This window comes from Protopterus annectens, chromosome 4.part0 (assembly GCF_019279795.1).
Source record: "Protopterus annectens isolate FY-2018-M chromosome 4.part0, PAN1.0, whole genome shotgun sequence".
In the NCBI taxonomy this organism is placed as follows: domain Eukaryota; kingdom Metazoa; phylum Chordata; order Ceratodontiformes; family Protopteridae; genus Protopterus; species Protopterus annectens.
Window position 1 is genome coordinate 1,153,717,874 of NC_056733.1, and position 27,715 is coordinate 1,153,745,588.

General features: G+C 44.2%; 1 protein-coding gene across 1 annotated transcript in view; it reads right to left on the reverse strand.

The window, feature by feature from the left end:
* CPSF1 (cleavage and polyadenylation specific factor 1) overlaps positions 1-27,715 on the reverse strand; it is a 2,236,766-nt gene that overhangs the window by 1,620,365 nt on the left and 588,686 nt on the right. Inside the window, exon 11 of the mRNA XM_044069873.1 lies at positions 11,112-11,199. Coding sequence (XP_043925808.1) covers positions 11,112-11,199 — 88 coding nt within the window. The remainder of the gene's footprint in view (positions 1-11,111; positions 11,200-27,715) is intronic.

Sequence of the window (27,715 nt, forward strand, 5' to 3'; positions counted from 1 at the left end):
TCTTTTCTTTGGAATGGGATAGGATAGAAATGGTATATTGTAACCTCTGGTAACCACGCTTTTTACCCACTTGTCTGTAGTTATGTTTTGCCAGGCCTGAGGGTATAAAGCTAGCGACCCGACTGCCTCCAGAGCAGGACAGTCGGGCCTCCTCTCAGGAGTGCTGGAAAGGTTTACCAGGGAGTGTATCCCTGTCACCTTGATTCTGCGGACCCCCTCTGCCGCCAGGGCGGCGTCTTCCACCTCTGCCCCTCCTCTGCCTCTAGAAGGGGCATCACCCTGTGTGCCTGGGAAAGATCCTTGGGGTTTTCGAAACCACATTTTCCACCACGTTGCCCTTTGGGGTACGGTCTGGATGGGGTGGAAAACGGACTCCGACAGCAGACAGAGTCTTTCCCTCCTGCTCACACCGGGTAAGGGTCTCCTTTACTTTGGGGCCAAAAAGAGTGGCACCGTCAAATGGGGCGTTAGTAAAGGAAGACTTGAAGGCTTCCGCAAATGAACATAAGCGCATCCAGGATTGTCTGCGAAGAGCAATCGCTGAAGCTGCTGCCCTACTCGAACCTTCGGCTGCGTAAGAGATCAGCCTCATGGACGAGTTCACAATGGATGTAAGGGTATTAAGTTGCGCTGTCACTTTCTCTGAGACAGCAGCATCTGTAGTACCCTGGAGGGTATCTCCCAACTCTTTAACTAGATCCCTCTGTAGTCGTGTAAAGTGGGTCAAATAGTTCAGGGATCGCATGGAAAAAGCCGCTGAACTAAAAATGCGCTTCCCATACCTGTCCATCGTCCTAGAATCTTTATTAGGGGGATGGACAGATGAGGAAGATTCCGACATCTCCTTTTTCGTGGCCGCTGCCACCATAGCGTCCACTGGAACTCCTTTTGTCAAGTAAGCCTTGTCCTGGGGTGCAGTGATATACTTATTAGGCTTCCTAGGGACTGGTTCCACTGTGTCAGGAGCCTCCACGCCCTTCGAGCAATAAGTTCCATTAATTCATCGAAGGGCGGAGTGACCCAGGAGGAGGAAGGGCGAGCACCAAATGCCTTCAGCAAGACTGACTCATCCTCAGAAGGGGGAAGGGACTGCCAGTCACCTCTCTGTTTCAGGATCTCCAATATGTCAGAAAAAGAGACATCTTCTGAAGGTGACTTAGGGGACCCTTCTGACTCATCCAAGTCAGTATCGGATTCAAAGATTCTTGTGGAGAATCTAAGTGTCTCCTCTTACACAATCTTTTCCTAGGAACTTCTTCGTGGGGAGCATCCGAAGAAGCCTCCGAGGAAGAGGGGGCACCCTCCAGGGGTGGCTGAGACACCGGTGCTCAACGCTTGGATGTAGCCGTGGGTGCAGAGGAGGATAACGGCCCTTTATGGGGAGGAGAGGTTGCTTCTACTGATGTGGTTGTCTGGGTAGACAACACCTTCCTCATGAGATCAAAGGCCCCCGGGTCCCGAGTCGAAGAATCTCCCAGTTCCGAAGAAATGGGAAGAATCCCGAGACAGGCACCGAAGGCATCGACCCGAGGACGGAGCCGAATCGATCCGCCGAGGCCCGAGGGAAGAGTCGGAACAGAAGCGTCGGTTCGACTCGGCCCCGGAACCAAGGACAGATCGTCGGCTCCGAGACTCGGTACGGATCCGACGGAGTCGAGGTGAGAGGAACAGACCGAGAAAGAGACGGTTCTGGACCCGAGGGCTCCACAATCAGAAGATCAACCTCTTCCGGCTCCAAAGACTGGACAGGTCTCGGAGGAGGAATGGATGGAGACAATGGGAGGCCTTCAAGTTTCGACACCAACTGGGTGGAAACCGAAATAAGTTTGGATTGGGCCGAATGCTCCAATAACTTCTGCACCACACGATCCACATCGACATCGGAGAGCTTAGAAGAAGAATGGGTCGAAGGAACCGAAGACAGAGCCGACCTCAATAGAGTCGAGGGAGGGAGCTCCATCACCGGATCCAAGACTCGAGGCTCGGGAACTGACAACAGTTGAACACTCGGCCCCGAAGTCTGTGGAACCGGTGATCTAACTTTACTCGAAGAGCTCGAAGCCGATGACTTGGGCTCCGACGTCTTCGATTCCTTCGAGGATTTGGATGCCTGGTCTGAAGCATCCAGAGCCTCCTGAAAGGAAGGTTTTAATAACCCCCTGTCCATGAGTTTCCTGCGCCTATCTGTCATGACCCTCCCACTAAAAGAGTGACAAATTGAACAGTCCTCTTGTAAGTGGAGAGGGCCAAGGCAGTAGACACAGGAACTATGGTTGTCAGTAACTGACATTCTTTGGCCACACTGGCAACGTTTAAACCCCGATTTAATTTTCTCAGACATCTTAAAGAAGAGAAAAAAGGTCAAGTCCAGTAGAGAGACAAATCCAGTAAAAAAAGTCGAATCCGATATACAAGTCAGTCCGGTTGTCAAGTTCAAGTAAGGGGTGGAAGGCCCCGAAAAACTCTAACAAGTTTAAATAACTTAAACGGTACCGAGTAATTCTACCTTACCACACACACATACATTATGTTACCAAAAAGTACTTAGAATAATTTTTTTCTCAAAAAATAACAATAATAAAGTTATTTCTTATCTGAAGTTGCTCGAGCTAGATCCCAGTGATGCGAACGCAGCAGCGGCAAACTAGATCTGAGGTAAAGGCAGAGGGGGATTGTGGGTATTAGGTTGCCTCGAGCTTCTTCTCGATGCAGAGCTTGCAAGCGGCCGACACGGAGCCGAGGATCGGCTCCGAACCCATGTGTAAGAACAAACGGCGAGATTGAACACTATCACATCTGGAGTTAGGCACTTTGTGAATACCCTGGGCGCAGTAGATAAGCCAAAAGGAAGTGCAGAGAACTGATAAGTGTGTGTAGCCTGCTTTGAAGCGAAGGTATCTTCTCCAAGACTCCCTGATAGGGATGTGCAGGTATGCTTCTTTTAAATCTAGTGTTGCCAACCATGCATCTTTGCCTAGCATAGGAAGTAACTGGTGAAGAGTCAGCATCTTAAATTTTGGAATCACTAGAACGGTATTTAGAGTAGAAAGGTCCAGGATAGAACACCATGTATTGCCTTTTCTGGGTACCAGGAACAGTCTTGAATAGAACCCTTGTCCCTTTTCCTCTTCTAGTACCAATTGAATAGCCCCCATGCTTGAGAGAGAGAATACTTGATTTTGAGCCTCTGCCCACTGACTTGGGGGTAGATCTGGCCACCTGCTTGGTGTTGGTAAGGTGTGGAAGTAAAATCTGTACCCTTGGGGCACTATATTTAAAACCCATTTGTCCTGGGTAATGAGTTCCCAGTTTTTGGCCTGCATTCCAATCTTTCCGCCTAAAGGAGCATTTGGTTGGGAAGCATTTGGAAGTTTTAGAAGCAAGTCATTGAGACTGTTTTCCATGGGGGGGGTCTTACTACTCCCTGATTTGGATGCGGACACCCCCCACTGCTTAATCTTGTGTGTCCCCTGGGACTGAAATCTGGGGTTTCTACTATGTCTGGGTTTGGCTTGAGAAGACCTTGAAGAGGATGGAAAAGACCAATTATTAGAGGGCCAGTGCCTACTAAATCTAGGAGGCTGAACTTGTAAGAAATCTTTAACAGTTTGCATAGATTTAACTTTATCTTCCATCTTTTTAAGAACTTCCTCAGCCTTGTTGCCAAACAGGCGGTCCTGATTTAAGGGAGCATCCAACAATTTAGCTTTAACATGATCAGTTAAAGATTGCTCCTTAAGCCACGCATGCCTTCTCTGCCCACTGATTTGGGGGTAGGTCTGGCCAATCGTTTGGGGTTGGTAAAGAGTGAAAGTGGAATCTGTATCCTTGGGAAACTATATTTAAAACCCATTTGTCCTGGGTAATGAGTTCCCAATTTTTCACCTGCCGGGCAATCTTCCCTCCCTAAGGGAACAGTCAGTTGTGCAGGGCTTGGAAGATTTAAAGTCATTGAGACAGTTTACCATATGGGGGGAGTCTTAGCACTCCCTGCTTTGGAAGTGGGAGCCCCCCACTGCTTAGCCCTGTGAGTACTTTGGGACTGAGGCCTGGGTGTTCTGCTGGTTCTGTGCTTGGACTGAGAAGGCCTGGAAGAGGCAGGAAAGGATCAATCTTTAGAGGGCCAATGCCTACTAAATCTGGGAGGCTGTGCTTGCAGGAAATCTTTAACAGTTTGCAAAGATTTAGCTTTTTCCTCCATCTTTTTAAGTACTTCTTCTGCTTTGTTGCCAAACAGGCAGTCTTGGTTTAAGGTAGCATCCATCAATTTAGCTTTAACATGATCTGGCAAAGATTGCTCCTTAAGCCAAGTATGCCTTGTAAGTACAGACCCAGTGACAGCAGCCCTGCAAGATGCCGCTAGTGAATCAAAGCCACATTGCAAACAATGTTTTCAAGCTTGTTCAGCAGAATGCATTAAATCCTGTAAATCTTTATTTTCAGCACAGTCAGGAATCAACATCATTTTATGTTTAAGCAATCCAGTAATATGCTGCTGATACTTTAACATATGAAACTGGCAGTTTAAGGCCCTAATGGCCAAGGTTGCAGAAGTGTATACCTTCTTACCCCATCTATCCAGTGCCCTGGAATCTCTATCAGAGGGAGTAGGATTTTTGGCAGTAGTAGCCTTAATGCCCTTGGGTCCCTGTGAAATGGTCTCAGGATCCGCAGTAGGATTTGTAAAAAGGAACTTGTGAGATTCAGGAAAGAACAGTTGTATACACTTAACCATAAATGTAGATGTTCGAGTGTATTCACTGTTGCAGTCATTACATTTGGGTAATCTGCTGGCAGCCAGGCACTCCTTTTCAGCCAGCTGCTACATCAGACCTCAAATTTCTCTCCTGGAAAACAGCTTTCCTTTTAGCAGTCACTTCAGCTAGAAGGATTTCTGAATTACAGGCTCTTATGGCAGTGGAGCCTTTCATTATTTTTCATGCGGGCAGGGTGTCTCTCAGGACCAATCCATCTTTCATGCCTAAGGTGATATCCAGTGTGGCTCTCAATCAGACCATTCATCTGCCAACTTTCTTTCCCAATCCACAGAATATGGGTGAGGGGATTCATTGGATGTACACAGACAACTTAGATTTAACTTAAACAGGACAAAATATCTAAGAAAATCGGAACAACTATTGGTGGCATTTGCTGCAGGGGCAGAGGGAAAGGATATTTCAAAGCAGACTATTTCCAAATGGATAAGCCATTGTATTCATTTCTGCTATATGCACCATGGTAAAACTATCCCCAAGGGGATCAGATCTCATTCCACCAGGGCTGCATCTACTTCTGCAGCCTTTCTCAGAGGGTTCCTACCAGAGACATTCTAGAAGCTGCTACCTGGAGCTCAGTTCATACGTTCCCCAAACATTACCATTTACCACTCTTCTCTAAATCCAGAGCTGGTTTTGCCTCTGCTGTCCTGCAGGGTCTTATAGCTGGTCCTAATGCTGTATAAATCCATCCTCCCAACCATAGCTTTGGGAGTCTACCCAAATGTAATGACTGCAACAGTGAAACACGAAGAACATAGTACAGTTGTGTACACTTACCATAAATGTAGATGTTCGAGTGTATTCACTGTTGCAGTCCTGGTTACCCACCCTGCAGCCCCCTGTTTTTCTCTTATTGTACCTCTACTTTCTTTTACTTTTTGGTGTATTTGCTTTTGTTTGGAGGTATATTTTTTGTGTTTTAAAGTATATACATTTATATATATATATATATATATATATATATATATATATATATATATTTATTTATATATATATATATTTATATATATTTATTTATTTATTTATTTATTTATTTATTTATTTTTTGCTCCCCATTTGGGGGTCACCTGACATCTGGGACAAGAAAGACTGATGTAATGGTGTCAGCTGCATGTTTTATACCCCTGACGATCTGACATCATGGAAGAAGGGACAGCAACTGACACAGGGCCCAAGACTTTGTTAATCAGGCCGACTGAGGGCAACCTGCCAGCAGATTACCCAAATGTAATGACTACAACAGTGAAACACAAAGAACATCCCTGTAACATCTATCAGGTTTTCTGGGAGCAGGAGGTAAAGAATCAAGGGACAAGCTAAATTCCGAAAAGGCATCATCAACAATGTCCAATACAGGGGGGATAGCTAAAGGCCTGTGTTGGGGCAGGAGTAAGAAATCCCTAAGCCTCTTTTTAGAGTCAGAGTAATCCTGGCTTTCCCAGTGAAAATGCTCCCTAAGAGTATGCAAGCTTCACCAAAAGAGAAATCCTCTGGAGGGGAAGCAGAGGGAATAGAGTCCTCTGCATCAGAATCCTCATAGGCAGATAAGGGTAAATCCTGGTCTTCAGAGGAAACAGAAATATCAGAATCCTGATAAGAAGAATCATAAGTAAAATCAGTCCTAGGTTTCTTAGAGAGGGAAGGCTGGCGTCCCCTGATTAAAGTAATAAGGTCTTCAGCCATTCTTATCATTTGTTTTTTTTGGGCATAGAGGCCTGACCATGCAGTCTGGGCATCGGTTTTCTGGGCATGGATCGAGTTTTAGGCCTTGAAGAAGAAGATGGCGTCAGTTTAATATGCAAGTCAATAGGCCTGAATACACACTCAGAAGCCGGTGCCTGCACAGCGGTTCCGGAGCCATCCAAGGTAAAGACATCTGCAGGTTGCAGAGTTGAAGCATCTCGCGGCATACCGGACTCCGAATGGGTCTCAGTAGAGGCCTGAGAATCTGAAGTAGCGGGTATCAGGGGCTGTGAAAGCGTCTCACTGAGTACCAGCGAACTGGCGACTAGCTTAGGAGAAGCATCGTCGGCAGCTTTGGACCTATGTGGTCTGTCTCTGTCTTTATCTTTGCGTTTTTTCAAAATGTTGGTAGTCGGGTGGCTTACCGAAGCCATATCTGGATAATTGAACCAAGTACCAAAATATTTAGAAGCGTAAATAAACCAACGACGAATAGTTTGTTGTTTAAATAAGGCACAAAACCTACAGTGAGGTATGTCATGGTCAGGGCCTAGGCAAGGAATGCAGTACGAATGAAAATCTTTATGAGGTATTTGCTTTCCACAAGAAATACAATTATTGACTTTTACCGACATCGGTTTAGAGCAAGAAAAAGTTTCCCCAGTGGGGTACTTAGCTTAGTTGAAGACTTCGGTTCTGAAACTCGAAAAAAATTTCAGGAGTTGGCCAACCGGCACTTGTGAACTGCTTCTGCTTCGGGCACCGCAAGGCAAGAAAGACTGATGTAATGGCATCGGCTGCATGCTTTATACCCCTGACTACCTGACATCATGGGAGATGAGACAGCAACCGACGCAGGACCCAAGACTTTGTTAATCAGGCCGACTAAGGGCTACTGCAAGCAGATAACCCAAATGTGATGACTGCAACAGTGACACACGAAGAACATCTGTAGCTGTGTGCCACTCAGTGGGCACGAAGCCTGAGGTGAGGATATGATTAAACATGACACTTAGGTGAGGTGCCAGTTCATTTTGTAGATCATGTAGTACACAGCCCGGGATGTCATCTGGTCCCATGGATGCTGTATTCTTAGCTTTGGAGAGTGCGTTCTTTACCTGTGTGGCCGTTATTACCAGAATTTGGCAATCTTCCAGTACTGAGATGGGCCGTTTAGGGGGGTGAGAAGGGGGTAAAGTTGGCACTGAATTGATCTGCCAGGATATTGGCAATATCCATGGGATCAGTATATTTAATGCCATTCTGTTATAGCTAAGAGCAAATCTGAGCATTGCCATTTAGGTTCTTGACATAGTTACAGAATGCCCTGTCGTCGTCTTTGGAATCTTTGGCAATTGTATTTTTGAGGGATCTCAGCTTCTTACGGAGGCTGGTAAGGAAGTTTTTTGCATCCTGGGATTTTCCTCTTTTCTGCAACAGTTTCTTCCTTTTGTTGTAAAGTTTGTTTATGGCAGGGGACCACCAGATTGACCTTTTTTTGGAGGAGAGCATCTTGGTTCTATTTGGGATGGCATGATTCATGCATGAGTGGATGTGCTCGTACAGTGCCTTAGTGTAGGATTCAGCAGTCAAACTTTCAGTTCCCATCTACATGGGTGTCATGAAGTTTGTCACTTCTGACTTAAGTAGCATGAAGTTGGCTTTGGAGAAGATTTTTATGGAGGTTTCCTTACTGGAGAGTAGGGGTGGGATGTGGATGTTAAGGGTGATTAGCTCATGGTCAGACCTGACCAACGAGGTGGTGACCACAGGTGTGGAGTATCGATTTCCCATGTTGGTAATAACCAGGTCTAGGATACTGAAGCCCGTGGTGGGACTATGGATTAGTTGATCCAATGCGTTGGAATTTATGAATTCCAAGAACCGTTGGACAAAGGTGTTGGTACACGAGTAGTTTTCCCAGTTAATGGCAGGGTAGTTGAAATCACCTAGTATTAGGGTGTTTGGTTGTATCTTAACATTTTCCAGTATGTTTAGAAGATGTAGTAAGAATTTTGGGGCATGGTGGGGGATCTGTAGCAAACTACAATGTGGATTGCAGTCTTACCTAGTGTTAGTTGCACCTGGAGAATTTCAGACACATTGTGTTGGGCAACTAGCCTGGTGGTGTGAATATCCTTGGTGAATATGGACACTCCACCACCTTTAGTGTTTAGGTCCTGGTATGGTGGCCGAAAAGTGTGGTAAGAGTTGTAGCCTGTTATTGCAGGGGTGCACTATGGAGCCTTGAACCAGGTCTCAGTTACTGCTCGGATATCTATGTTCTCCATTTTTAGGAGTGTCTCAAGAGAGTGCGGTTTAGACTTCAAGCACTGAGTAGCATTACCTTCAGAATCTGCATGCTTGTACCGGTTATGTGTGGATGTTTGTCCTGATGAAGTTCCACTGAAATAAGGAACAAAAGCACTCAACTTCTCATAATACAGAATATGATGCATTTTACTGCGGGCTTGGAATTGTCTGTTAGCGCTGTTCGTGATTTAAAAACTTTGTTACATTGGTTCCACTGGAGGATGAGATACTGCCTCCTGGGAAGGAGGAATTTCCTCCAACTGCCACCAGTAATCTTGATGAATGACTTTCTAAACTCATTTGCCTGAAACTATCTGTTGTCAAAAAGAAAAGTGGGGATTCAGACTTTCTGGAAGAAAAAAGGTGATCCCAAGGTGTACGTGTGTGTGTGTGTGTGTGGGGGGGGGGGGCAAATTCTCTAAAATAGTCTTTTTGACTTAATGGACTGCCCTTAGTTTTGGGAGTTTCCAGAAGTCATCATGGGTCCCCCTTGCATTTGTTCTTAAATGCCTGTTTACCTGTATTTTATTGAGGGTTTTATTTTGTTTCTTACCAAAACTGGATGAGGAATTAAGGAATCCAGTAGAAAATTTGGAAAAAGAGGGTTGAAAATTTTTAAGAGATTCCCTGTATCAGCTTACCTCTTTCATCACACTTTTTGATCACCTCAGCAGCAGAGGGGTGAAAACTAAACTGCTATTTAAAGGAGAATTTAAAATCTCATTTTTATCATCTGAGAGGTTCTGAGAACACAGCCATGCAAACCTCCTCAAAACAGTACCACTAGTCGTAGCCCTTGAAGTATTAAGAGAGTCACACACAATGTAAACAACAAATAGTAACTTGAACAACAGAAGAAATTAAATTACTTAAAGCAAATTTTCATACTCTTGTCTAGATTCAGAATCTTGAATCTCTTCAGGAAAGGGGGCACCCCTTTCTTTTACCAGAAAGTACTTTATAAGAAGGATCAATAGCCTGAACTAACCCCTGAGCCAGAGCCAGTACACTACTCCTGTCTAAGGAAATTTGAGGAAGAGTGGGGATACATGCTTAGTTTTCGGTTTCTTTTTGACAGGAAAAATGGGATCAACAGTGTTATTAATGGCAACAGCAGCTTCCACAGGGATGGAGCAACATTCTGACAAAACAGGGAAACATTCCCTGTTCCCTCTCCCAGCACCGACAAGAGTGTCTTTTCCTCAGCAACTGAGAGGAACCCCAACAGCCACATAGGATGTGGCTAAACCCCGGTCTACAGTGGCTACATCAGATGGATATGGGGTAAAAAAAATGAGTGGTCTGAGGTACACACAATGGCCAGCCAGAAGCAATGTCTGACTAAGTGAGTTCCTCAAAGTCACACAGTAGGCAAACAAAAGCTGAGGAAATAAAATCCTGTACAACAAGAACCACACCTCACAGCCTTAACTCTCTAGGCCAACCGCCAGACAAATTTTTTACTGGAGCCCTGATATCCTGGAAATGACTATGAATGCAACAGGACAGGAAAGAAGTACAAGTAAATCATCAGCAAATGGTTTTATTTTTGCTAAACTGCTAAATTTCCAACCTTTCTTATTCTGAGAACTCCAAACCCTTGTCACCACTGTTTCAATTATTTAAAAAAGAAAAAAAAAGACGACAGAGGACACCACCACTACCTACAGCCTCTCATCCTACAAAAAATTAAGATTATAAATTGATAAACTATAGCTGGTTTGCAATAAGACTTTTATTACACAACTCACATTATTTTTATGAAGTCACAAGAGAGACCAGGGTATAAGACATACCGATGAAGGTCATGGAACCACCAGCATGGAAGTTGTCATCAAACACAATGTGGATGGGATTCCCCCAGAGATGGCAGCTCAGAAGTCACAAAGCTAACTATAAGGCTGACAGAAACTAATGAAAGGAATAGCTGTCATAGGATCAGGAAGATTAATAAAGTAGATTACAGAAGGCATGCAATTCAAGAGAAGTGAAATATGCAAAACAGCTTAAAGTAGGACAGTACAGTAGAACGAAGGATACATGTAATGTAGTGATGCTGGAAACAAATACAGGAGATCTCAAGGGAGAATGTACCAGTGCTAAACATGAGAAAAGCTGGGCTCAAGAAAGGCTTTTATGAAATACAAGGAAGGGTCAAGACAGGTCATCCAGGAAGGTCAACAGGAGTAAAATGAATCAGACATGACCAATAGAAAGGTCAGCAGGTTCATCTAGCGATAACAGAGTCATATGATATGCATTACATTTGACCAACTCATAACTTTCATATAACACAATACCATAAGCAACAACAAAACCAGTGAAAACTATACATACACAAGTAGTGAGTACACTGGCAGCAGCTTTGTCGAAGTGAAAGGCTCGGACACTCCGCATTCCATCTGTGACAAGTGTAAGCACGTAACTGGAAAACAAGAAATTACTTTACTTTAGGTAACTGATCATTAAATGGGACCAATGAGCAGCAATTACAGTACAACACACACACACACACACATATATATATATATATATATATATATATATATATATATATATATATGTGTGTGTGTGTGTACATTTTATATATATATACACACACTAGACATATGATCCTTAACCTCAAGCATAACTGAAAAAGAACAGTAATAACATCAACAGTTCTTAGAACAAACAACAATGCAAACTAATAGCTCTGCTACATTTTTGGAAATGGAAAAATACATTTCAGTATCATTTTGAAGCTATTCACAAAGACAGCAATACAATCCACACAAACATATTGCTTAAATGACAACAGCAAGTCAACCATACAGCAGAACAGGAGTGAGACAGAGGCCTGAGATCAGTATAATACAAAGCACTTATACTGTGGAGCAATTTGAAAAGTGAACCAGTACTGAAAACAACAGAACACTGAACACCCAAGCGAAGCTCAAGGAGTAGTGAAAAGGTGAAGATTAGGACAGGTCAAATGTCACCTGCACTGCAGTGTTCAGGGCCTGCAGCAAACTTAACACCCCAAACAGTGCTGCACAGTCCAATCCTGAATCAATGAAGGCATCAATAATTATAATCAAGTCATCTGGCCCGAGACAGTGTTTACTGTGTATACTGCAAAAACAACAAATTCACTTCTAACTTAAAGAAACAAAAATCACATACTTAATAGATTTGTGTTAGCAGTTTCATACCCTTCACCTGTAGGACTAAAATCAGCAAGTATTTAATAAGCCCAACTCATAATACTTTCTTAGGCTACCCTGGCCTCTTCCCTTAACCCACGATGTATGGTGCCAGAATACCCATCCCCAGACCTCTGCAGCCTGCAAAGACAGAGCAACAAAAGAAGGAGAAAGTAGACATACAATACAGCAGCATCTTCTGGACTCAAAGGGTGAGGTAAGGAGGAATGGACTAATTAAGGATGTGATATTGCCAATGCAGATTTATCATGCTAAGCATGCTGCTTTCATATCCTTCACTTGTGGGACACAGTCCCAAGCTAAATGCTTATGGGTGGGAATTCCGAGGGGGAAAACCCTGAAAACCCTAAAAAAGGCAGGCTTCGGAAGAGAAGAGTCTTGTAAGATACAATCGCTAAGGCTACAAGATTCCCAAAGTCACAGGTATACATTGGCAAGTGGAAATAAGACACATGGGCTTAACATAACGCAAAGTTCATTCCTAAAACTAGAAACTACCAAGCTTCAGCAACAGTTCTGTAGCTGTGGAAAACTGAAGATGCATAACGCATAAATTTAGCGAGTAAGTAGATGAAGATTATAGTCTCCTTAAAGGAACATAAAAGCTGTGAGGAAGTCGTAGATGGTTACAGGCAAAGCTGTTGCAACAGAAACACACCAGAAGGAATTAAACATCAAAGGCATAGTGCTGGGTAGTGGCTTGGAGATGCTGTAGCAACTACTAACTTTCAACTTACAGACACCACCCAAACTTACAGAATGTGGTGGCCTATGCAGAAGTGTTAAAGAAACCCTATGCAGAAGTGTTAAAGAAACCCTGTGCAAGCATGTAAATCACTGCATGGAAACAGCAATATCAAACAGAAATAAACTTAGGGCAAACTCCAAAAACAAGTCCCTTTAGTGGATCCCCAGTATAAATGTACAATGAACAAAAGAAAATCCTGTCCAAAAACAGGAAGGGCTATCCCCAAAAAAGAAATAACTCCCTCATCAGCCTCAACAAGTAACTCAGGGAACTAATGAAGTCCACCAAAGCCAACATCAAGTCAAAACTAGCATCTCTGGCTAATGGTAATAACCACTTCCATTAGGCATTTTTTAGGTATGTACGCAACCTTAAAAGGAACACCGAAAAGTGTGCTGAACTAATAGTAAATGAAATTTTCTATATCAAACTGGGAGAGTTAGCAAATTTCCTGTGACACATTTAGCTACAATTTTCCCCCTTATTACCTCCGACCCCCCCCCCCCAGAAATACCCTATACCATTTCTCCCCAACTATTACTAAAAAACAGGTCCACACTGCAATCTCCAATGCTAAAAACATAGCATCAGTGGGTCCTGATAATACCCAGGATACCTCCTAAATAGCATTGAAACATGACCAGTCAGGCCCACTAGAATCTCTAATCAACCTCAGCGTCCAACAGGCTTTGTCCCTAGGGAATGAAGGACTGCAAATGTCATCCCTTTACACAAAGGTGGACCATCAACAGACCTAGGAAACTAGACTGATAAGTTTGACAAGTTCATAGGTAGGTACTAGGCTATCAGCCCTGGGGCCTATACAAGCCCAGCCAAAAAGGTACCCTGGCTTTTGCCACCCAAGAAAATTATTTTCCTGTGCCACTGTCGAGCAGAGTCACAGACGTGAAAAAGCGATTTATGCCTAAAGGTAATTCTAGAGCGGTTTGTTTTGAAAATGTATATGCAAGGCCATGAAAGAATTATCATGGACCTGACAAACAAATACACAGGAAATCTTCAAACATTGGACCCATCCCATTTCAGTTTCATTAAGGGCAGGTCATGCCTACTAAATTTGGTGGACTTTCTTCAAGAAGGTCACTAGAGCCATGTTCAAGGGCAAAACAGTACATACTGCCTACCATGACATGGCAAGGAAATGTGACACAATACCTCACTCAGGTATTATAGACAAACTCACTAATTTAGGCATAAATCGCTTTTTCACCTGATGGATAACCAACTGGTTCACAGATAGGATATAAAGAGTTAGGGTGGGAGAATCTGCCTCAACCAAGAGGCCCTGTTACTAGTGGTGTCCCACAGGGCTGAGTAATGGGACTTCTGTTTGGAATGCACTTCTCTGAAGTCAAGGAAAATGTAGGGGGCCTTTGGCTTACCAAATCTGATGATGACTGTAAGCTGGATGCAATCACTGGAATCTCCCAGAGATGTAGATATCCTCCAGGAGAGTCTGACACAGACAAATAAATGGTGCCAGGACCATGGCCTAAAACTCAATGCAAAAAACACAAACGTATACCCTTTGGGAAGATGACTATCCTTGCCAACTACAACACTGACAACACTCAAGAGTAGATTTAGTGGAAAAGGACTTGGGACCTCAGGTTGACAGTAATCTGAACTTTGGTCACTGTGTGTCCATGCAGGTGAGAAAATCTTATGTGGTACAATTTATAATTAAGTGCATAGCATTCAGTTCTAAGGAGATTATAGTCCCACTATACTCAGCCCTCATTAGACCAATAACAGAGTGCAATGCAATCTTCGACATGCACCTGACCAGGCATCTGCAACAGCTGGAGCAACCACAGAGGTTCCACACTAAAAAAACACTAAGTGTAAACAATACTGTCTTATGAGGACCACCTCAAAGCCTTTTCCCTGTCCTCAGTCTCCTACAGGAGGGTGATCTATGCCTAAATTGCAACACATTCTCCGATCCAGCCCTGATGGATCTGCTACACATTTTCAAAACAAACAGCTCTAGAATTACCTGATCTAAAGATCTAAACCTAGTCTATAAGATAAACAAAACATGTTGGAGGGACAGGTATGTCTCTGAGAGACTACCCCTTCTCTAGAACAGAATGTCTATTAATGTGAATCAAAGCTCTGAAACCTAATTTGGACCAACGGATGGGAAATTGCAAATTCACCCTGGCTTGTCACTTGTGGACCTTATGGACAGAATCAATTTATAGATGTCTTAAGGCACATGCATATACCAAAGCCATTCTAGCCTGTAGGCACTGACAATTGTGAAAACTGGGGCATGAACAGCTAGGCTTAAAAAAGGCTCTAGGGCCATTAGTCTAGTAACCCCCTATGATCTATCCTATAATCGAAAGGGAGAAGTTAGACCATGGGTTGAAAAGAAATAGCCTACCAAAGTTCAAAAAGTTCTGAGGCCTCTGAAGAAGAAATGTCAACTGATTCAACTAGAAGAGCTGTAAGGATGCATGCTGTGCAAGACATCCAACACAGCCAGTTACTAGATCAAAAAGGACTGAAGAACAATTGTTGGACAAACCATAGGATACTGTGACAGTGTATGTGAGATGAGGATATATGCCACATACAGGTACATCCTCTAGCCAGTCATTAAAAAGAAGAAAGATCACAGAAGAAAATGATTAGCTTCCCAAGAAACCAGTGACTTCAGATTTTCAAAGAGACTGCACCATGCTAGTAAAATAGATAAGATGACTGACAAAGTGCCTATGGTACCAAAGAACACTGTACTCTTGGACTAAAGAGGAGGAAGACTGTAAGAATAAAAATCATTCATAGGCTGAAATGGGCTTATAGTCCAAATAAACAACAGCTGACATAAAACCCAGTCAGGAGAAATCTTCCCACATAGCCCTGCTGGCAACGTTTGAAACAGCCAACAGTGCATATACAAGTATGCACAAACAGCTGGTCATGGCAAAACTGATGCAAAAAAGAAAAAGTATAAAAAAATGGAGGCCCCAGATTGTGGAAAATAATTATTCACTCTACACCAGATAAAAGAGAAGCAATTGTATCCTAGCAATCATGAGCTTTAGATGGGCAGGTGTGAGATTCAAGTTGTTCGAACCAGCTGTCTTCAAAATATTTTTTCCTGAAGGATCAGAGATGATTTTGAATGCAGAACAGGCTATGCTGAAAATAAAGTTTACTCAACAAAGATCAATGCAGCAAGCTGAAAAGGACTCCCCTAACAAAATCTTTTTGTCAGCAAGAAAACCCATAAAGAGACTTTGTCAGAGCTGTTCCAAAGAAACATGCTTGAGAGAGTGAAAAAAATACCAGAAGCTAACCAGGAGAATTAAAAGTACCCTGGACTTGCCCTAGAGACTGGTGGTGGAATAGAGAAATGATCAGAAAGAAGGCCAGCAGCAAAGCGAATTTAGTGAACGGAGAAATGTAATGCATCAGTCTTGGCAGATGTAGTTTAGACATACAAACTGTGTTTCTGCAAGAACTGGAAGACGACAACTAGGAATATGCTAACTGTGTTAAACTGGCAATAAAGCATAATCCCCACTTCATGTTACCAATGTTTAGGAGGGCAATAAAATGTCTGAAGTTATTAAGTAAAACAGTTTTTGTTCTTATTAATATTTATTCAAAGGTTTTCTGATGTAAATTACTAGTATACATAGTTCTGTATAGTATGCAGTTAGAAGTATTTTAAATTTGAGTGCGTGTGTGCACGCGCACGCGTGGGGGTTAACAGACACTCTAGAATATGCTAGTGACATTAAGGCAAAAAAGGACTTTTTTTTTTTTTTTTTTTTTTTTTTTTTAGTTATAGCGTGCCTATCCTCTAGACTTTAGTAAGATCACAAAGGCTGGAAACAAGCAACCTATGTACTCATTTGAATACAATATTGTTGATTGAAAGACAATGATGTATTTTCTGCTCTTTCAGCTCAGGTCGTGGCTGAAAATGGTCAACAGACAAAGTCCACTTGCCTGCTGAACAAACAGTAATTTAAATAAATAAATATAAAAGTGTGGTATTTGACTGCTGTGGGATGTAAATATACGCTGACTGCAATATGTACAGAATTAAAGGATAATAAGTTGCAGCATTTTTATGGGCTGGAATGTACAGATTTTTTTTTTTTTTATTTAGTACAATACTTAAAAACAAAACAAAAAAAAAAAAACTGCAGTGGTGGTGCTGCGGTAGCATTGTCGTCTCACAGTAAGACATTGTCCTGTTCGATTCTCAGCTAAAGCGTCGTTTGTGTGGAGACATGCGTGAATGGGCGTACCTTCATTGAAGGTTGTGCATCAGGGCTGGCAACTCGGTACATAAAAATCTAATGTCAATCATTAGCGGACCGGAATTCTGCTGTGGCGACCCCTAACCGGGAAAAGCCGATAGATACAACAACTTAAAAACAAAACACATGATGTAAATGGTATTCTTTCTTGCATCTGCAAGTAACTAGCTGAGTCTTTTTTCTGCCAGCACCTGCTTCTGTCTGATGACAAATACCCTGAAGGTACAGGCAAATAATTATGAGACGTCCAGACAGTGTGCTGAGTGACTTTTATTGTGGGTCTGCCTGATGCAATGTAGTCAACTTTTAAAGAAGTACTGGCAAGTAGCTCATTTTTCACTTGAATTCTTTTTTTCACTGAAGTGTGAAACTGGGAAGTGAATAGTTTACAATCAACCACTTCCCCATCAGCCTTAGTGTTTTAATGCATTAAATACAGCAGTGCACTTCTTTTTTAAGGCTAAAAGTTAATGCTTAATGAAAGCATGCAAGTTGTTTTGACATCTGGGAGGGGAATAGACATAAAAGAACAGACAGCACTCTGAATAGTGGGAACATGGATTCCAATATGCGCATTAGTATAGTTAACCCTAACTTTATAATACGCAACACCTTTGGACACAGCTACTGACTTGAGACAAATGGGGTTGATCTCCCTTTTGTTTGCTGCATATAATAGTACCATATGTCATTATATAACTCCGTAAGAGAAAGTATAGAAGGGTTGAGTGACCAGGAAGGATCTAGCATCTCGGTCTTCTGAAAACTCAGGAGGGGGTAGGAGTGAGGGAAGTAAGAATGCAGGTGAGATGAACAACTCACATGGAATGTTATGGTAAGTACATAACTTCTTTTTGTGAAGCTGTTCTTTCTCGCCGTTCATTCTTACTGATGGGTAGCGTCCCAAGCACCATCTACCTCGGGTGCCTCACAGGAGTATATTTCTCAGGACAGTGGATCCAAAGGAGGCCCTGTCAACTTTGTAATGACTGATAAAGGTATGAGGTTTCGACCAAGTGGCTGCTGCACAAATGTTATCAATAGGAAGTCTGGCAGAAAAAGCAGGAGATGTAGAAACTGCTTTGGTTGAGTGAGCTTTAATTTTATGCTGTAAAGGCATATTGGCAGCTGAATAAGCAAAGGTGATACAATCAGATAACCATTTAGACAGAGTTTTTTTAGCCACTGGCATACCTTTCCTGGAGTCTGAATAGGAAACAAAAAGCTGATCTGATTTCCTGAAATCTTTTGTTCTATCCAAATAAAACCTGAGTTTTCTGTGAACATCCAAGTTTGTGCAGCATGTATTCTAGATTGTTGGAGTGATTGAGGAAGAAAATTGGCAAATCAATAATTTGGTTAAGATTAGTTTCAGTACAAACCATGGGCAAAAAAGAGGGGTTTGTTCGAAGTGAGACTGTCAGCATGGAAAATCAAATAAGGAGGCTTAATGGACAAGGCTTGATGCTCTGACACTCTGCAGGCAGAAGTAATAGCCACTAAAAAGTTTTCCATGACAAAAATTTGAGGTCACATGAGGAAACTGGTTCAAATGGAGGAAGAATTATGTGGGAAAGCATAAAATTTAGATTCCATGGGGAATAGGGAGATTTCGCAGGTGGTCTAATATGAAAGGTCCCTTTCAGAAAAGCTTTGGATAATTTGTGTGACATAATATTCAACCATTCGAATCCAAGATGAAAGTTAGAAATGGCAGCAAGTTGAACACTGGCTGTTGCTGCTGCAGCTCCTTTACTGAAGATCATGGTCAAGAATTCTAGTATAGAGGTCATAGGAGCTTAGTAAGGATCAATATTGTTTTTAGAGGCCCATATAGAATTTTTTTTCCATTTGCTGAGGTACAGCTTCCTCGTAGAGGATTTATGAGAGGATAAGAGAATTTGCTTCATTTCATTAAAAAAGTTATGGAACCTGGTTATGATGGGAATTGGAGAAACCAAGCTGTCCGCTTCAGGGACTGCAGAGAGGAAAGAAGTTCCCCTGACGAGTGCGTCAAAAGGTCCGGAACTGGGTCCAGAATCCAGGGGTCCTCCAAAAGATGAAGTCGAAGGAAGGAGAACCAAATCTGATGAGGCCAATGAGGAGCTATTAGAATGATGGTCCTTCCCAAGGCTTTTGCTTTCTGTAATACCTTGGGTATCAACGGGATTGGTGGGAATGTATAGAAGAGACCCGGGGGCCAATTGTGAACGAGTGCATCCCTTGGGGCTTCTCCCAGAGGGGGAATCAGGGCAAAGTAGCTTGTGCATTTCGTGTTCATGTGACTGGCAAAAAGGTCGCAGCATGGCTGGCCCCCACCTGCGGAATATCCTGTCTGCTATTTCTGCCTTGAGGGACCACTCGTGGGGCAACAAAATTGCTCTGCTCAGCTTGTCTGCTATCACGTTGGATTTCCCCAGGATGTGCACTGCTAACAAAAAGCACCGGGGGATATAGCCAACTGCCATACTCTTAGGGTCTCGCGGCAAAGGGGGCATGACCTGGTTCCTCCTTGTTTGCACAAGTATCAAACTACTGACATGTTGTCCGTCTGAATCATAATCGTACCCACAGGAAGAGAGTCCTGGAAGTACTGCAACACCAAAAGTACTGCCCTCATCTCTAAGAAACTGATATGCAGATGTGTCTCTTGATTGGTCCATGTGCCTTGGGCTGTTCCTCCTTGAAAATGCCCCCTCCACCCTATCAGGGAAGCGTTCGTGGTCACTGCGGCCACTGGTGGGGGTGAAACAAATGGACGTCCTATCATAACATGAAGTGAGGTCAACCACCACTGAAGATCTTTTTTGCAGGAGTTTGTGATCATTATCAGGTGAGACATGGGAAGCACTTGGTAAGACCAGTGAGTGAACAACAGCCACTGCAGTATCCGCACGTGCATACGACCTAGTGGTATGGCCAGAATTTCTGCGGCCATCATGCCTAACAATTTTAGAACTTCTGATGCTGCAGCCTTGTTTTTGGAAATTAGAATGCGGACCTGCTGACGGAGTAGTAAGACTCTTTCTACTGGAAGTCTTAGCGTGGTGGTGGTGGTGGTGGTGGTGGTGGTGTCCAGTTCTGCTCCAATAAAGATGATATGCTGCGATGGCGACAAGGCAGATTTTATTCTAATGCCCAGTTGGCTTCAGAGTGACAGAGTGGATTCCCTGGCCTGAATGAGTTGATGCCTGGTGGTGGTGGTGAGGAGCCAATCGTCTTGGTACAGAAACACCTGGAATCCTAAACATCTCAGGTGTGCAGTCACCACTGCCCTGCATTTGGTGAACACTCTGGGGGCTGTAGTGAGACCAAAGGACAGGGCTTGAAACTGGTAATGATTGGCTATCAGTCGGAAGCGCAGATGATCACTGGATGGTCTGGCCATTTTTATGTGGTAGTACGCATCCTGGAGATCTAATCGAGCAGATCCGATTGTCTTTCCCCAAGAAGGGAAGTATCGACTGAAGCGTGAACATCCAAAACTTCTCTTTCTTTACAGACGTATTTAGTCTGCTGAGATCTAATATAGGTCTCCAGTCCCCTGTCTTTTTTGAAACTAAAAAGAATCTTGAGTAAGTTCCGGATCCTGTCTGGTCTGCTGGGACTGGTTGGATGACTCTTTCTTAGCAACGTCTGATCCTCTACTGTTGCTTGTTCCCTGTAACTGGGTTGAACATCCAGGATTTCTCTCGTCAGTGGAGGGGGTGTGGCGAATGGGATGAAGTATCCTCTGGAAATTATACTTTGTACCCAGTTGTCGTTTGTTATTTTGAGCCAGGTGTCTGGGTACAAAGATAAGTGACTTCCGACTGCCTCCAGAGCAGGACATTTGGGCCTCCCAGAGAAGTGATCTCTGTCGCCCTGGTTTTGCGGACCCCCTCTGCCACGAAGGTGGCGTCTTCCATTATTGCACCCTCCTCTGCCCCTGGAGGGGGGTTCACCACGTGTGTCCTGAAAGGCTACTTGGGCTTTTTGGAACCACATTTTCCCTCCCCTTTGACCCTTGGTGTAGGGTCTGGCAGGGGTGGAAACATGGACTCAGACGGCAGACTCGTTCCCTCCTGCTCACACCTGGTCAAAGTTTCCATAACTTTGGGCCCGAAAAGGGACGAGCCATCAAAAGGGGTATTCACAAAGGATGACTTGAAGGGCTCCGCGAAGGAACACAAGCGCATCCAGGAGTGTCTCCTAAGAGCAACTCCTGTACCTGCTCTCCTGCTCACTCCATCACCTACATATGAAATGAGGCGCATGGACGAGTTAACAATGGAGTTGAGGGTAGCAAGCTGGGAGGCAACTTTGTCTGTAGCTCCTGCAGCTACTGAACCCTGAAGAGTATCTCCAAGCTCTTTAAGGAGATCTCTTTGTAGTCTAATAAAATGGGTTAAACAGTTAAGCGAATGGACTGCAACAGTCGCTGAACTAAACATGTGCTTCCCATATCTATCCATGATCCTGGACTCTCTGTTAGGAAGATGGATAGATGAGGAAGTTTCAGACATTTCCTTTTTGGTGGCTGCTGTCACCACCATGGCATCAATTGGCACACCTTTGGTCAAGAAGGATTTATCTTGGGGGGGCAGATATGAACTTATTAAGCCCCCTAGGGACAGGCTCCATGGTGTCCGGAGACTCCCACGTCCTTCGTGAGACCAGCTGCATAACCTCATCGAAGAGCGGAGACACCCAAGAGGTGGAGGGCTGAGACGCGAAAGCCTTCAGGAGAACCGACTCGTCCTCAGTAGGGTTGGTGGACTGTCAGTCACCCCTCTGCCTAAGGATTTCAAGTATCTCTGCAAATGAGATATCCTCAGTGGGGGACCGTGGGGACCCTTCTGCTTCATCCAAGTCAGCATCAGATGTTAGGGACTCCTGAGGGGAGTCTAAATGTTTCCTCATACACACACACTCTTCCTAGGAACCTCATCAATGGGAGCTTCTGGCGAGGACTCGGAAGAGCATGGGCCACGCAGGGGGCTTTCTGAGGCTCTGGGTCTCTGCGCTTTGCTAGGATCTGTGAAGCAGAAGCAGACACAGGCGCTTTAGGGGATGACGAAGCTGGACCTGAGGATGAGGCTGCCTTGGGAGACATAACTCTCCTCATGGCTTCGAAGACAACCCTGCTCTGATGCGAAGGGGCCGACGGAGCCGAGGAAACAGTCGATATCCCCAGCACCAGGACAGTGGGCTCCGAGCCTGAGGTAGAAGCCGAGCTCATCCGAGCTGAAGCCCCGAAAGGCAGAGTCGGAACCGACAAGTCGGTTTGACTATCCTCCCCGGACCCGACCAGAGAGTGTTGGCACCTAGAGTCCTCGACTGGCGCTGAGGACGTCAGAGTGAACACAGCCAAAGACACTAGAGCAAGTGTCGGCTCCAAAGGCTCCACAATCAGCAAGTCTGACTCCTTCAGCTCCGAAGGATCAGTATGGCTCAGAGGAGGAAGAGTTATAGTTGGCAGAAGGGTCTTCGGCTCCAAAGCCGTTTGGGTTGGAGACGATAATTTTGCAAAGGCCGGTGCCTGTAAAAGCTTCCGCACCACCCGATCCAAATTCAAATCTGAAAGGCTAACAGAAGACAGAGATGAATGGATCCATAGTACCGACTGAAGTAGAGGAGATTCTGGAATTTCGGATACCGTTTCCAAAACTAGGAACCAGCTCCAAAAAGAAAAGGCAGTCAGCTCCGAGACCAGTGGAGCAGATGTCACAGACTATTTTGACTTTTTTGAATTCTCAGAAGTCTTGGAGGACTTTGAGGACAATACAGTTGTGTACACTTACCATAAATATAAATGTTTGAGTGTATTCACTGTTGCAGTCATTACATTTGGGTAATCCTGCTGGCAGGTTGCCCTCAGCCAGCCTGAATTCCAAAGTCTTGGGTCCTGCGAAAGCCACTGCCGCCCATTCCCTGACATCATGTCGTCAGGAGTACAAAAGAAGCAGCCAACGCCATTTTCTTCAGTTTTTCTTGCCCCAGATGTCATGTACCCCCAAAAAGGGTAGCTTAAGCAAATACACCACATAGGTAGTATAAATCAGAAAAGGACAGATAAGATCCACCAGAAAAAAGGGGGAAGGCAGGTGGGTAACTTGGACTGCAACAGTGAATACACTCAAACATCTACATTTATGGTAAGTGTACACAACTGTACTATGTTCTTCGTGTTTCACTGCTGCAGTCATTACATTTGGGTAGAGTCCCAAAGCTATGGTTGGGAGGCTGGAACTAGACAGCAGTAGGAGCGGCTATGAGGCCCTGCAGGACTGCAGTGACAAAGGCTGCCCTGGATTTAGAGTGGAGTGGCAGATGATAATGCTTTGTGAAGGTGTGCACTGAACTCCAAGTAGCCGCCTCTAAAATGTCTCTGGTTGGTACTCCCCTGAGAATGGCTGCTGAGGTGGCTGCAGCCCTGGTGGAATGAGGCCTAATGCCCTTAGGCACGGGTTTGCCATGATCCTGCAGCATATGCCACTAGTAATTGCTCTGTCTTCCTGAAGGCTTTGGTTCTGTCCAAGTAGAATCTAAGCTGCCTGCGTATGTCCAAAGAATGCAGAATTTTCTCCCCTTTGTTCTGTGGATTTGGGTAAAAGGTTGGCACATGGATGGCTTGGGTAAGAGCCACACTGGACACTACTTTAGGCATAAATGTTGGGTTTATCCTCAGGGAGACCCTGTCTGGATGAAAAATGATGAAAGGTTCCACAGCCATGAGCGCCTGTAGCTCTAAAAAGTACAGTTTTGTACCTACCAAAAATGTAGATGTTCGAGTGTTCACCCTGCTGCAGTCATCACACTCGGGTTATCCTGTCATCAGGCGGTCCAGCAGTCGGCCGGAATTCCAAAGTCTTGGTCTGGCATCGGTTGCTGTCGCCTCTTCCCTGACGTCAGTGTGACAGGGGTATATATATTGCAACCGACGCCATTTTCTTCAGTTTTTCTTGTCCCAGATGTCAGGTGCCCCCAAAAAGGTGGTCAGAAATTAGTACCAAAAGGAGTAACCACAGCACAAACACAAAATCCCTTCAGCTATAAACAAATACATCAGTAAGGCATAGAAGAGATTTAGCCAGTAGATCAGAGGGGACGGAGGGGGGGGGTAACCTGGACTGCAGCAGGGTGAACACTCGAACATCAACATTTATGGTAGGTACAAAACTGTACTATGTTCATCGAGTTACCCTGCTGCAGTCATCACACTTGGGTTGAATCCCAAAGCTAAAGTAGGGGGGAGGTATCATAGACGGTTAGTGGAGGCTATAAGGCCCTGCAGAACTGCAGTGGCGAAGCCCGCCCTGGACTTAGAGTAAAGAGGTAAGTGATAGTGTTTGGTAAAGGTGTGTACTGAACTCCAAGTTGCAGCTTCTAAAATTTCCTTGGTTGGAACCCCCCTGAGAAAGGCTATAGAGGTAGCTGTTGCCCTGTTAGAGTGGGATCTAATGGTAGCAGGAAAGTACAGTTTTGTACCTACCATAAATGTAGATGTTCGAGTGCTAATACAGCTGTAGTCATAACAGATGGGTTCTCCTGCCGTCAGGCGGGTCCTCGGTCGGCTGAATTCCAAAGTCTAGGTCTGGCGTCGGTTGTCGTCGCTTCTTCCCTGATGTCAGTGCGACAGGGGTATAAAAGAACCAGCCAACGCCATTTTCTTCAGTTTTTCTTGCCCCAGATGTCAGGTGCCCCCAGAAGGAAGGCAATACATAAATTTATGTAATAATGCAATGCAGTATAATCAAAAAACAGTACTTGCAAGCAAATACACCATAAATGAATACCCCAATCAGGTTGTATGAGGAGGTGTTAGCCAATAGGCCTGTCCCAAGAGGGGAAGGAGGGAGGGAAACCTGGACTGCAGCTGTATTAGCACTCGAACATCTACATTTATGGTAGGTACAAAACTGTACTATGTTCATTGTGCATACAGCTGCAGTCATAACAGATGGGTAGAATCCCAAAGCTAAAAAAGGGGTGGTAGGCACTAGGTGCAACTAGGAGGAGCCAGGATGCCCTGCAAGACTGCAGTGGCAAAGCCTGCTCTAGTTTTGGAGTATAATGGTAGGTGGTAGTGCTTGGAGAAGGTATGCACAGAACTCCAAGTGGCTGCTTCCAAAATATCTTTGGTAGGAACTACTCTGAGGAAAGCTGCAGAGGTAGCTGTGTGGCCCTTGTGGAGTGAGATCTGATGCCTGCAGGTACAGTTTTACCATGAAAAGAGTAACAAACGCGTATGCAGTGGGCTATCCATTTTGAGATTGTCTGTTTGGAAATTGGCTTCCCTTGAGCTCCTATAGCATAGGACACAGAGATGTTCTGATTTTCTGAAAGGCTTTGTTCTGTCCAAATAATAACGCAGCTGTCTGTGGATGTCCAAGGAATGTAGTAGTCTCTCCCCTTTGTTTTGAGGATTAGGGTAAAAAGTAGGTAAGTGAATAGCCTGATTCAAAGCTACCCTGGATACAACCTTTGGCAAAAAGGACGGATTGGTTCATAAGGAAACTCTGTCCTGATGGAAAATGATGTAAGGCTGCAAAGCCATGAGGGCTTGTAGTTCCGATACCCTGCGAGCTGAGGTGATAGCCAGAAGGAAGGCTGTTTTCCAGGACAAATATTGCAAATCTGTTGAGGCAGCTGGCTCAAAAGGAGGCAAGGTCAGCTTTTCTAGAATGAAATTGAGGTCCCAAGCAGGTATTGGTTGTTTCCTTGGGGGTTTTATATTCTTAGCCCCTCTGAGGAACTGTCTTAAGAGGGGGTGAGAGAATAAAGGAGGATCAGTGTTGTATTCTGCAGAAATGGCTGAGGCATGGATTTTGATGGAGGAGAATGAAAGTCCACTGCTTAGCAGTTCAGCTAGATACTGTAATATTTGAGGTAAATTCAGTATTCCAGGATTCTGGCCCTTTTTCTCATTCCAGGCACAAAACCATTTCCATTTTGCGGAGTAAGTTTTCTAGTAGAAGGCCTTCTGGCCTCCAAAATGACATCCTGCACCTCCTTGGAGAGTAGGGTCTGTTGTGAAGTTAAGGAATCTTCCATGTGGCCAGATTGAGTGTTTTCAGCTGACTGTGAAGAGTTTTGAAGCTGTGCTGAGTCAGAAGAAGAGGCATTAGAGGTAGGGTCCATGGTGGGGAAAGCGTCAGGCTCCTCAGGAGTGGGTACCAGTGCTGTCTTGGCCAGTCTGGAGCAATGAGAATCATCTTTGGTCTGTCTGCTCTGGTTTTTAATAGAACTTTGGGCAGCAAAGGAAGAGGTGGAAAGGCATAAACTGTCATTGTTGTCCAACTGAAAGAGAGAACGTCCACTCTCCAGGCCTGTGGATGAAAAGTCCTTGAGCAGAATTTTGTCAATTGGCGATTTTTGTGGGAGGCAAAGAGATCTATGTCTGGCCTTCCCCATGCTTGAATTATCTCTGTAAAATCTTGAGGATGCAACTTCCATTCGTGTGGATCTGTCATATTTCTGCTTAGGTTGTCTGCCAGCGTGTTTTCCTTGCCTGGCAAGTACTGTGCTTGAAGTTCGATTTGTAATTCCAGAGCCATGTTACAAAGTGACATGGCCAGCCTGCATAGGGGGTATGAATGGGTTCCTCCCTGTTTGTTTATGTACCACATTACTGTGGTGTTGTCTGTCCTTATCAATAGTTGACCTGGATGCAGAATGTCTTTGAAAGCTATAATAGCATTTATTACTGCTAGCATTTCCTTTTGATTGATGTGTAGGTGCTTTTCTTTTTGGGACCATTTGCCCTGAATGCACCGATCTGTCATGTGCGCCCCCCAGGCGTAGTCCGAGGCGTCTGTTGTGATGACTTGATTTGCTTGAGGCTTGCAGAATGGGAGACCTGTATTTCTTTGGCATGCTTGAGCCCACCACAGAAATTCCTTTTGAAGACATGGAATCAGTGGTATTATTGTTTCCAAACTGTGACTGTGTTGAGACCATAGGTTTTTCAGGTACCATTGAAGTTTCCTCATATGCAGCTTTGCACATGGGATTAGTAGGATGCAAGATGCCATGAATCCCAGAGCCTTCAGGATTTTCCTTGCAGTCAGCCTGGTGAAATTTGCTAGTTTTCTGAAGTATTGAGTTAGTTGCCCCTGTTTCTCTGGCGTGAGGTAGGCCATCTGGGTGTTTGTGTCCAAGTTGGCACCCAGGAAAATTATTTTTTGAGAGGGTATTAGCATTGATTTCTTTTTGTTGACTGTGTATCCCAGAGAATTCAACAACATTATTACAAAAGCCAGATGTTTCAGAAGTATGTGCTTGCTGTCTGCTTGGATCAGGCAGTCGTCCAAATATGGGTATATTTGTATCCCTTGAAGTCTGCAGTAGGCAATTACTGATGCCAGGCATTTCGTGAATACTCTGGGCGCAGTACATAAGCCAAAGGGCAATGCAGAGAATTGATAATGGGTTGAACCTGCAAGAAATCGGAGGTATCTTCTGCAATCTTGTCTGATTGGGACATGCAGGTATGCCTCCTTGAGGTCCAATGTTACCAGCCAAGACTCCTTGCCCAGCATGGGAAGAAGCTGCTGTAATGTGAGCATCTTGAATTTTGGAACAAGTAAAAATGTGTTTAGGATGGATAGGTCCAAAATAGGTCTCTAATCTTTTCCCTTCCTTGGTACCAGGAATAGTCTGGAATAAAAACCTTGACCTTGTTCTTGTGTAGGTACA